Source organism: Pleurodeles waltl, chromosome 5 (genome assembly GCF_031143425.1).
Source record: "Pleurodeles waltl isolate 20211129_DDA chromosome 5, aPleWal1.hap1.20221129, whole genome shotgun sequence".
Taxonomy (NCBI): Eukaryota; Metazoa; Chordata; class Amphibia; order Caudata; family Salamandridae; genus Pleurodeles; species Pleurodeles waltl.
The window spans coordinates 792,691,473-792,703,691 of record NC_090444.1 but is presented as its reverse complement, the minus strand read 5'-3'; the positions used below and the strand labels follow the sequence as shown (position 1 = coordinate 792,703,691).

At 46.1% G+C, this 12,219-nt stretch overlaps 1 protein-coding gene across 4 annotated transcripts in view; it reads right to left on the bottom strand.

Annotated features, from left to right (window-relative positions):
• NCOA7 (nuclear receptor coactivator 7) overlaps nucleotides 1-12,219 on the bottom strand; it is a 934,107-nt gene that overhangs the window by 745,106 nt on the left and 176,782 nt on the right. For 3 of the 4 annotated variants that reach the window (XM_069234813.1, XM_069234809.1, XM_069234810.1), the window contains exon 2: nucleotides 2,057-2,199. In XM_069234813.1, the coding sequence (XP_069090914.1) occupies nucleotides 2,057-2,106 (50 nt within the window). In that variant the 5' untranslated portion in view covers nucleotides 2,107-2,199. Of the gene's footprint in view, nucleotides 1-2,056; nucleotides 2,200-2,681; nucleotides 2,745-12,219 lie in introns of those variants that run through there. The other variant, XM_069234812.1, reaches the window with a different exon arrangement.

The window sequence follows — 12,219 nt, the reverse complement described above, 5'->3', positions numbered from 1 at the left end:
CAATATGAAAGCATGACAGGAAGGAGGCAAGCTGTTTCAATTGCTACCAGTTTGGAAACAGGGCACCCAGAGTTCAACCTGTAAAATACATAAATAAATAATACGAGCAGGAGTCCAAACTTTTTCCTGAGAACCCATCACTGGCACTGCTAAATGTTGGAGGCTGATGCAAGGCAGCCTCGTCTTGGGTCGGATTCATGCGTCCTTCTACCTCCACCCTAAACGTGGTGCCTCTCCAGTTCATTCTTGCAGGTTCTTTTCATCAGTGCTTTCTCCCTTTCTCCCAATCCACCTCCCACTTCCTCCCTCTTCTGCCTTTCTCGCTCTTGTTCTGGGTCTGATGATGAAACGTAATTCACGCGCCAGTGGCTCAGCAAGGTTGTGATTAGCAGTGATGCAAGAGAATTATAGCAGCCCCTCTGCCCCTTTGGTAATAAATGACAGCCATGGCTGATGTCCACCACGGTGACACTGCTCCTGCTGCACAAGTATGCCTCTGCCCAGCTGTCTCAGAGTGGCGAATCAAGATATCGTGGGCGACAATGCTAGCAAGGAATGTAACCCTTCCTTCTCCCTGAATAGGAAAGAGCACTCATTGTAAATATAAGGTGGACCACTCACAGCCTTTGTGCCCAGGTGAGGCCGCACCTGCTTTATTAATGACTGTGGGAGTGGAAACCGAAGGGACAAAGGGATATACCCCCTTCAGATTCTGAAATGGGGGGTTGCAATGGGCAATATCCCCCAGATTTGTGGAAACAGAACAGTGGCAGCCAGAACACGTTTCGTTTAAGCCACGCTGCGCGTGGCCTCTACTTGAATCACTGCAACCTGATGAACAGCCTGTGTCGTGGGCTAAGATGTTTTTATTTTGTCAACCATCGTATTGTTGTCACGGAGTGTTGCGCCTCTCCTGAATCATTCTGTTTGTCAAGGCAGGCGAGCCAACAGAGGAAGAAAAGGCACGAGATGCTATTTTATGTTTATGTTACTGCTGGCTCTGCGGACTTGAGGAAAATAAGGATTTTATGAGAGGCTCAACACTTCAATAACGGCAATTAAATAACTGGCAAAAAAGAGGTCTTGGAGCCCTCTCAGATACCGATGTTGAAGGAGATGCTTGCAAAGTGAAGCACGATTTCAAGCATGCATTTGCCGTGTCACTGGGTTTGATCTTCAATGTCTGTGGAAACATATACATATGTGTGTGTGTGTGTGTGTGTGTGTGTGCGTATGGTGTCAGCGTTATTTAAGGCATGATATGTGCTTTATAGAAAGCTACTGAATAGAAATAACTGGATCTAAAGCATTGGCCCTTGGTGTTAAACGGAAGAGAGAATGATGTAACCCTGTAGTTTCCAAACTACACAAATTGCAACCCTGGACTCAAATCCCGGCTTCCCCACTTGACCAAATTGTGTGATCCATGGCCCGTCGCTTTACCTCACTGTGTATCGTTTTCTTTAAGCATTGAGCTTCAGTGCATATTGAAGTGATTCATTTCAGGGTCTGTGCGCTACCAAAACCTCACTTGTATATTGTTAATATATAATAACAGTTCCTTCACATACGATAACAATATATGCCATGTAGAGAGAACATGATAAAGTGACACGTTGGGTTATTTGCGGCAACATCGGCAGATCATGGGAGTATTCGTGAACATTTCACCTTAAAAAATTATTTTCAACAAATGCCACTCAATTCAGAGATTTATGTACGTACTTAGTTGAGGCACTGAAAAATGTTGAATGTTTGCCATTTTAAAGTCATTATCTTTTTTTTAATGACATGTGATGCCATGTTTATACCTTTCAATGAGTCGGCGCGTGCATTGTCTCTGACAGCCAAGCCAGACCCCTGGCTCGGACCTGCCCAAAGAGGCCCAAGTCCGCCCCAGAAATATACCGTCTCCTACACCCTTGGTAATGACAGCTACGTCCCTCTTCTGGTCCCCAGAAACTGACTTCCGTTGTCCACAACCTACAGCCACTCGTACAAATTAAGCACTTATTTCTGCGCATGACAGGTAGCAACGTGCACTCAGGAGGCTTACCGGGCAAAGTAACCTGGTCGGCGTTCCTTCTTCTCTTCCTTGCAGTCCATGGTGCAACGAGCGAAGAGTAATCTGCCTCTCCCGTCCTTTGGCGCGAACTGCTAGCTGGCTGTCCTTACTTCATTCCCACACATGGAGGGCCCCTGGAGACAAAAGATAACGTGAGGCCACAGGTCACAACTTTAGTTCTCCGGATGTTTGCTAAGGTTCGAATGCAAACGCTGCGGCTCTGGCAATGAGAGCGGGGATAACCTTTAAACAAGAAAAACAGGTCACGTGCCAGTGTTTTTACAGTAGGTCGGAAAAGCACAGACCCGCGGAAGCCAGTTCTGCAAATCACCTCACAGATCTTCATAAGCGCGCTGCGTGCATGTTTATGTACCGACAGGTGGTGAAGCCGGAGCATGTTTGGGGGAGATTAGAAGCAGCCTTCGCTTGGAACACAAGTGTCTGCCATATCGCCGAGATTCATCTCAACGGAAGCTCCCTTTCACTGACATTAAACAGACAGCGGTTTAAATATCGACAGCGCAACTTCCATTCCTTCTGATTAAAATAAAACGTGACCGAGCAAATTACAAATAGCAGTAACAGAAAACAACGCAAGTACAACCAGCAACATTACCCATGATTTGCATATACGCCTGTGACTGTCACATCTGTAAAGGGGGAGGCGAGCTGTTGACGGGCCCACTACCACGGCCCCCTCTCGGGCACCAACACACAGCGACTCGGCTTCATTCGGGTGCATGTGCTCCAAGACCAGGAGGGTCCAGCACCTCTTTATTATATAGCCTGCACTCCGGACACCCTATGTCGTGACGGAGCGGGCAACAAAGTATAGGAGAGCCCGAGTGGCTCTCTGCAACATCCACAGCGTGGGTGCAGAGAGGGCTCGACTGGAAGGAGTTTGTCTCTGGTTAAAACTTATCTTTGGAGGTGGAAGTAGCGCTGGGGAATTTCTGATCTAGTTACAGAGGGATCTGACCAGATCTTAGATCCGGCAGTTATTACTGAGCCGAATCCCAGTATCCGAACTTTATTGTGACCCAGTGTACTGTGTTGTAGCGCCTGCATAGTGTCACAGAAAGCTCTCCCACTTTTCTTTATAGTTGGACCTGATGCATTTAGAGGGTAATCAGCGGCTCCAGTTGTCTAACAAGACTAGGAGCAGTTGTGCCTCAGAAAGTTAGAGCTGAAACCTAACACACTGTTGCAGAACTCAGACAAACGTTCACAGAACAAAGAAAAACGTAGAGCATGATACATCACAAATTGATAAAAAACACATTCAGATTTTGAAGCGTTTTTGTCACTTTCAAGATCCATGTTTGTGTTTAAGTGTAGGTATTTGAATGTCATAATATACTGCAAGGTGTACTTGCAGTATATTATAAATATTTGGTTTAGGACTTAGTAGTAACAGTTTATTATAGCTATCTCAATCAAATACTTTTAACAATCTTAGAGTAATTATAGATTGAAACAAGCATTGGCAAAGCCAATAGGTCACGCCAATGCAAGAGCTGTTGGCCCTGCCAGTGGGTTGTAGCCATGTTGTACACCCGCATGGCTGCTGTTCAGACTGGCTGAAAGTTAATGGCGTAGAGGGGAAAGGCAAAGAGTGTCATGAGTGTAATGGCGAGGAGTGGAGTAGAGTGTCATAGAACGGAGTGGCATACAGTGTTGTGTTTTCAAGTGGAACAGATTGGAGTTGCGTAGAGTAGTGTACAGTGGAGTGACGCAGAGTAGAGTGGACTGGTGAAGAGTGCACTGGTGTAGAGTGTTGCAGAGTATAATAGCGCAGAGTGTAGTGGTGTAGTGTGCAGCAGCACAGAATTCAGAGGCGTACAATGCAGCAATGTAGAATGCAGTGGCATAGATTAGTGTTTCATAGTAGACTGCAGTGGCATAGAGTGCTGTGGTGCAGAGTAGAGTGGAGTGGCATAGAGTGCAGTGGTGCAGAGTAAAGTAGAATGGCACAGAGTACAGTGGCTTACAGTGGTGCAAAGTAGTGGTGTAGAGTGGTACATAGTACAGTGCCGTAGAGTGCAGTGGCTTAGAGTGGAGTACTGCAGAGTGCAGTAGCACAGTGTACAGTGATGCAAAATAGAATGGTGCAGAGTGCAGTGGCGTATAGTGCATTGGCAGAGAATGCCGTAGTGCAGAGTAGAGTGGATTAGAGTTTAGTGTTGTAGAGTAGAATGTCACAGATTGCAGTGGTGAAGAGTGGCATAAAGTGCAGTGGCGTACAGAAAAGTGGTGTTGAGTAGAGTGGTATAGAGTGCAGTGGCAAAAAATATAGTGCAGTGACGTAGAGAGCAGTGGTGCAGAGTAGAGTGCAGTAGTAGAGAGGTGTGGTATAGAGTAAAAGTAGAATAGACTGGTGTAGAGTGCATTGGTGTAGAGTTTTGCAGCATATAGTAGAGTCGAGTGCAGTGGCATGGAGTGCAGCAGTATAGAATTCAGCAGTGAATGCTGCATCTTAGAATGCAGTGGCACTGATTAGAGTGATGCATAGTTGAGTGCAGTGGCATAGAGTGCAGTAGTGCAGAGCGGAGTGGTGCAGAGTAGAGTGGCATAGAGTGCAGTGGAGTAGAGTACAGTGATGTGGAGTGCATTGGTGCATAGTAGAGTGCCATAGAGTATAGTGGCATAGAGTAAAATGAGTGGTGCAGAGTGCAGTGGCATAGAATGCAGTGCTGCAGAGTGCAGTGGTGTAGAGTACATTGGCAGATAATGCAGTAGTGCAGAGTAAAGTGGCATAGATTTCAGTGGCTTAGAGTGCAGTGTTGCAGAGTAGAGTGTTGCAGAGTGCAGTGGCTTAGAGTGGCATAGAGAGAAGAGGCGGACAGTGCAGTGGCACTGAGTGCAGTGGTTTAGAATAGAATGTGTAGAGTAAAGTGGCATAGAGTGGAGTGGCGCACAGTGGAGTAGAGTGGTGTAGAGTGAAGTAGCGTAGAGTAGAGTGGTGCAGGCTAGAGTGCAGTGGCATAGCATGTAATGGCATACAGTAAAGTGGTGTAGAGTGCAGTGGCATAGAGTGCAGTGGTGCTGAGTAGATTAGAGAGGCGTACAGTGGATTGGCGTAGAGTGCAGGGGCATAGATTTGGGTGGTGCACAGTAGAGAGCAGTGGCACGGAGTGCAGCTGTATAGAATTCAGCAGTGAATGCTGCATGTTAGAATGCGGTGGCACTGATTAGATTGATGCATAGTTGAGTGCAGTGGCATAGAGTGCAGTAGTGCAGAGCGGAGGGGTGCAGAGTAGAGTGGCACAGAGTGCAGTGGAGTAGAGTACAGTGATGTAGAGTGCATTGGTGCATAGTAGAGTGCCGTAGAGTACAGTGGCATAGAGTAAAATGAGTGGTGCAGAGTGCAGTGGCATAGAATGCAGTGGTGTAGAGTGGAGTGCTGCAGAGTGCAGTGGTGTAGAGTGGAGTGCTGCAGAGTGCAGTGGTGTAGAGTACATTGGCAGAGAATGCAGTAGTGCAGAGTAAAGTGGCATAGATTTCAGTGGCTTAGAGTGCAGTGTTGCAGAGTAGAGTGTTGCAGAGTGCAGTGGTGTAGAGTGGCATAGAGAGAAGAGGCAGACAGTGCAGTGATGTAGAGTGCAGTGGCACTGAGTGCAGTGGTTTAGAATAGAATGTGTAGAGTAAAGTGGCATAGAGTGGAGTGGCGCACAGTGGAGTAGAGTGGTGTAGAGTGAAGTGGCGTAGAGTAGAGTGGTGCAGGGTAGAGTGCAGTGGCGTAGAGTGGCATAGCATGTAATGGCATACAGTAAAGTGGTGTAGAGTGCAGTGGCATAGAGTGCAGTGGTGCTGAGTAGATTAGAGAGGCGTACAGTTGATTGGCGTAGAGTGCAGGGGCATAGATTTGGGTGGTGCAAAGTAGAGTGCATTGGCTTAGAGTGTATTAATATAGAGTGCAGTGGCGTAGAGTGAAGTTGTGCAGAGTAAAATGGATTGGCCTATAGTGGAGTGGTATAGAGTGCAGTGACGAAAGTGCAATGCAGGGTGACCAGGTGTCCTGGTTTTCCCGGGACAGTTCAATTTTTTCACCAGCTGTCCTGGCAGATTTTGGAAAATTTAACTTGTGTCCCAGTTTTTAGAGAGGGTAGGAGGTGCCTTTTTATGTTTTACAAAGCAGGGATAGTTAGCAGCTGTTAAAAGAAAACAACTTAATTAAGAGCCATGCTACTGGTTTCAAAAACTGCATTTTCTTTAGGTTCTTAGTGCCTCTTCTAGGATTCTGAGCTGATGAATGATGTCATTCTGTGCGCTTGATTGAAGTGGAATTGTAGTTCTTCTTCAATTTTAGTGAAACGTTCTGTTTTTTTGGCTTTAAAATTCTGGTCACACCAGTGCGGTGCTGTAGAATAGAGTAGCACAGAGTGCATTGGCATAGAGAAGAGAAGTGCAGAGTAGATTAGAGCGGCATAGAGTGGAGTGATGCAGAGTGTAATGGCATTGAGTGGTATAAAGTGAAGTGGTGCAGAGTAGAGTGCAGTAGAGTGGAATGGTGCAGAGTAGAATGATGTGTCATACAGTGGAGTAAGCATGGTGTGGTAGCACACTGCCATTAGAGACAACACATTTTCAAATGAAATGACCATTACATTTGCACAGAAATACAGATTTACTAATAAAACTATACAGTTTACAAATACATGCACAGTTAATTTAAATGCTATTATGTGCTAGAAAAAAACACCTCTTCCTACCCCCACTATCCAACAAGATGGTCACATAGATTCTCTCACTATAAGGTCAGATAATGAAAAGTAAACACCAAGCTCCATCAAGATAGAGCCTGATATTTGACCTTTGTCTTTGAATTCACAGCAAAAGTGACAAGATAAGAACAAGATTTACAGGCCTATTTACAGAAAGGAGCACTTGTGGAAGAATACAAGGGAAGGTACTGCAAAAAGGCTTTACCCCTTGGGATGGACAAACTCACGCTGAACAGCCTAAAACAAATAAAGCCAGCAAATAGAAACCCGTAAATGTGAGTTACAAACCACAAAGCCAATGGTAAGCAATGGCTGGAATGCATTCAAAGGAAAGTTTTCTGGACATCCCTAAGATGTCTTTGGTAAATTAGACAGCTGTGCTGTCTGGTAGGCTTCGACCTACAAAGGTGATGCAAGGTTCTAAACATATGGCTTACAAGTTACATGTAGCTCTTTAATGCAGGTGCACTACTGATTAACCTATACATTCTGGCATTGTGGCTTATTGATTGGAAGTAATGCAAGGATCTCAGCAATAAAAATATTAACTCACTGATAAAGATCTGAAAGTTACTAAATGAAACCTGAGTGACCGTTTTGGAGGCAGTTCCATGATTACCTGTTTGAAGGGAAGGGGATTACCAGCAGAATTAGAACCACCAGGGACACCAGAATTACTAGAACCAACAGGAGCAGGACTGTGAGGTGACCTGTGCCAAGAGGAGCAGCACCAGGAGGCCAGGAGGGCCAGAAATAAGGGGACATGGACCATGAGTCAAGGGCCAGAAGGACCAAGACCAGGAAGAACAGCACCAGGGTACCAGGGAAATGAAGAAGAGGTGGACCAGGGACATCTGACCCCCGCCATCAGGAACATAACCAGTTGGATCAGACCCAGGGGGTCCATGAGCATAGGTACTAGGTCCTGGAGGATTTTCATCAGGAGAATTACGGTTAAGAGGACCAGGAGGAGCAAGAGGACTAGGAAGATTACCAGGGCAAAGACTAGGTAGGAAAAGGGCTAGGGTGCTAGGATCAATGAGAATAGGATCAGGACCTGCAGGACAACACATAGGAAGATTAAGACTGTGAGAACCGAGGGTACCAGAAGAACCCAGAATAGGTGGACCGAAAAACCTAGAATCAAGAGGACCAAAGGGAACTAGGAGAACCAGGAAGAACAAGTGCATGGGGACAAGTAGAAGGACCAAAAGGACCGAGACAAACTCTGGGGAAGAACAAAGACCTGAAGGATGAAGAACAAGAAGACTAAGAGGATCAGGAACCAAGAGGATTTTGAGGACCAGGACTTGGAGAATCAGGACCAGAAGGAGCTGAAAGACCGGGACCAGTATGTTAGTGCCAGAAAGAGGTGAGCCAATAGGCTGAGAAATAGGACCAGAAGGGGGAGGGTCAGGAGGAGCACCAGAAGGAAGCGGACAAACGTAGAAACCAGGAGCATGTGGTGTGGGCCTGGTCCAGGTACAGGAGGACCAGGAGCATAGGAATGACCAGGACCAGGGCAATCAGAATCAGATGGATCAATACTGGGAGGACAAGAATTAGGAGGAACAAGACCAGGGCCCAGAGAAGGAGCATGTGTGTGAAGAGGACCAGGAGAACATGGACACTGACAGACACAGAGTCTAAAAGACATGGGAAGAAAGTAGGAAGAAGGGAAGAAGAGGACAAAGCAAAACACTGGGAAATCCTGGATACTAAGGAGAAATGGACACTGGAAGACACAAAGGAAAAGGCACATGACAGAAGACATATTTGAATACTCTGTTGTGAGTCATAGAACAGGAAGAGATACATGGGGAGACAAGACTACACAGTGTCATGGGAAGACATGCACATGAAAAAGCAGTGACAGGCATCAGGGGTGTGGAAATTAATAAAATATCTCCTTGTCCATGTGACAGGTTGCTACTTAAATCTACTTGCCCTGTAAAAAAATCTACCTGTCCCTTTGGTGCCATTTAGTGCAGCAATGTCATTATGTGAGACCTCTGATAATGCCAGGGCTAATACTATAGTAGGGTTTGAATACAGGCAGTTTTAAACACTGGTATAGCAATTTCCTTATTTTGCCACCTTTACACAGATCTACATACTGGCATTGGAGGAAGCAGTAAGCAATAGTTCTAGGGCTGGAATGCCTTTCAGTCTCTGCAAACCTATTAACTTGCATGTTTTAAGGATCTTCACCAGCTCTCCTCTAATCTTTTCCCATACTGATAAAGGTTGGAAATTTACTCCTGACAAGGGCAGAAGTAAAAGTTCTTCCAGGGTTGGTAAAAAGAAAGTGGTTGGAGGAAAAGTGAACTTGTAACTGCTCAGTAGATTTTCGCATGAGCAAATCTACACGTGCATATCTGCTTGTGCTAAAATGCAGTTCACAAATATTTTCTAGGAGTACGATTTCTTGGTCTACTTCTGTAACATCTTGTGATGTTCATGAAAGCCACTAATTCAAAGACATATACCATGGGTGCACTTTTGTGACTTTAAGAATTGGGCTGCATACTAGGTCTGGTGTTAACCAAGACATTTTGTTTTTATTACAATTATATTTCTCTATTGGCTGGCTTTACTGTGAGTGATAGCATTCTGCTCTTCCACAGGGAGCATATTGGCATACAAAGTAGTTTGTTCAGTGCCAGGAATTACTGTAGCAATGTGTGTTTTCTGGGACCCAAAACTTTTTTTTTTTTGCTTTATGCCAATGTTTGTTATAATAGTGAGGGCTTGGCAGCTTCCACAATCATAAATGGTTACAAGAGCCATGTCAAAACAAGACACGCATTGAGAAAACCAAAATACTAGCCACCAATGTCGGATCGGTTGGCTTTGCCAGTACTTGTTTATTTTCAGGGTTCCCATAAGTTTGTTGAAAATGGTTACACTGATTTTCTATTATGAATAGTTTTTGGGAAATACTAGCATGCATAAAGACATTTTACTAAATGATACTTCAAAGAAATAGTACCTAAAATTTCACATTAGTTAAACAAAATGTTTTTTTCCTACTTGCATTTTCTTACAAGCTTCTGCAAACATTAGCATCTAATCAGAGAGCATTCTGGGAGCATTATAAGTAGCCTCATATTGTTCAACTTTTCAAACATGTAGGTACACTTTTTTTACTTGAACCGCTGTCAGTAGTGCAGTGCAACTTTACAACGTGTATTTAGAGCACTCGCCCTAATAATAAAGGCTTTGCATTAATGAACCATAAGTGCAAGTTCAAACAGCATTAGTGTACAGATATAAATGTTATAGCACCTGCAGACAGTTCCCTTTCCTGTAAGCTACTATCCAAAGGGTTTGTGCTGCAAGGGGTTGGTATTACTTGTCCCAAGGCCCAAATAAACATTAAAACTGTTGTCTTCATTCCCAAACAATATGTCCTGGGTGTCAGGCTATAGGAAATCCTATTGAGATCTAGGTAGATACAGACATTTAATCTTGTCAAGCACAACCCCGTTTGCAGGAAAACTCTAAATTAAATATTCCACTGCTGATCAGGTAATAGTAAAGGACAAAGTGGAAGCAACATGGCTGGTGGGATGTGCTCCTAGTGAGCTCCTGCTTCCCGGCGACATCCTGGGGTGCCTGAGGCAAAGGGGGCCCCCTCCTGCTGTGGAACGATGTGCTGAAGGGTCAGGCACAGCACAGTCCCTCTTTTTGGAGCCCGCGGTGGCGTGCGCCAAGGCAGTGTTTGCAGGCCTCTCTTAGGCCACGCGGGAGGTGGCTGCTGGGCCCAGGGAGCTTGTGTGAGAGCGGTGAGTGGGTGCATCGGCAGCGCTGCTGAATTGGGGGGCCCACTGACCGGGCGGCCCCTGTCCTATGCGGTAGGACTCCTGGGCCATGAGGTGAACGGAAGGTCCCATCGGACGCAGCTGGGCCCTGGTGAGCTGCACTGAGGCCTGATGTGAGTGGAAGTCATGGTTGAAGGCCATCCTGGGCTACACGAGTGCCGACTGCTGGGCCTGTTGACTGGTGCGGCGGCGGCTGGCAGGTGGCACTGCCACGCTGCTGACTCAGGTGGGCCTGCTGGTTGCGTGGCCCTCAGCCACTGGTGGAGGTCTCCTGTGCCTGGAAACGGGCGGCGGCGCCCTGTGAGGGCATCTGGGGGGACCGGCTGGGCTCTGGAGGGCCACTTTGGGGCCTGATGGACTGCAGTTGCTGGTCGGCACGCACCATAGAGGGTGTGCGCGACATGGCCCCTGGACCTGAGTTTTCTACTTTTTTGACCCCTTTGGCTCTTACCTATGAATGTATTGAGAGGATTCCGCTCTTAATAGGGGTATCTGCGACCTCTCCTCTGAACACTCTGTGAAATAGTGGTGTACAGTGGTGCCTGGCGGTGGGAAGAGCAGCGGATCCTGTTTTTGTGGTACTTTGCATCCCAGACTTTATTGGCGTCTCCCTGCTCCAGTTGGGACTGGGTCATAGCCCTGATCTGGGTACGAGGTGAGATGGGGCGGCACAAGCGGACAGACACTTCACAGGGTAACACCATGGAGCACTATACTACCCCAGTGCCCTTGCCACAGTTAATTAGGTATGTGGGCTAGAATAGGTGATATTGATCTTAATAGTTTAGTAAATTGAAAGTAGTATGGCTGCCCAAGGAGCAGCAGGGTTAGTAGGTGTTGGGTACGTAGGTAAGTTCAGGTATAAACAGGCCCTGATAAGCCGTGAGACAAAACCTTGTAGAGGCAGGCCGGAGAGGCGCGGTAAGCAGCCAAGGAGCGTCCTTGGCTGCTTACCGCGCCTCTCCGGCCTGCCTCTACAAGGTTTTGTCTCGCGGCTTATCAGGGCCTGTTTATACCTGAACTTACCTACGTACCCAACACCTACTAACCCTGCTGCTCCTTGGGCAGCCATACTACTTTCAATTTACTAAACTATTAAGATCAATATCACCTATTCTAGCCCACATACCTAATTAACATTGAGCATTCTAGCCTTACGGCCCAGCCTTGATGAAGTCACTTGTGTGACGAAACACGTGTTGGCTGTCTATCTATGATGTTACTATGGCTGTCTATCTATGATGTTGTTATGTTCTACAACACCCACGAATAAAGGCATCATCTACTAATGAGAGCCAGGACTTTTCTTCAACCTCATACTTACTCTGATTTTCATTACACTATCAGGGATCCTTATCCTTGCAGCACTATTGGACACTATATTCTGTGTGCTTTGGCCAATTCGTTCCAGTTTTTCCCGTGGGTACTTTGTTACCCGTTTGGTGCCTTTTGGGTAGTAGGGCACTCGGCCAGTTTGCACCAGACTTTGCTCTTTCTTAGATATTTGTTAAAAATAATTGTTTTACTACCTTTAAGTGCGGCATTCTGTACCCTTACTACCCTTGTGTTTCTTTTTTCTAATACCCTTGCCACAGTGTACGACCAG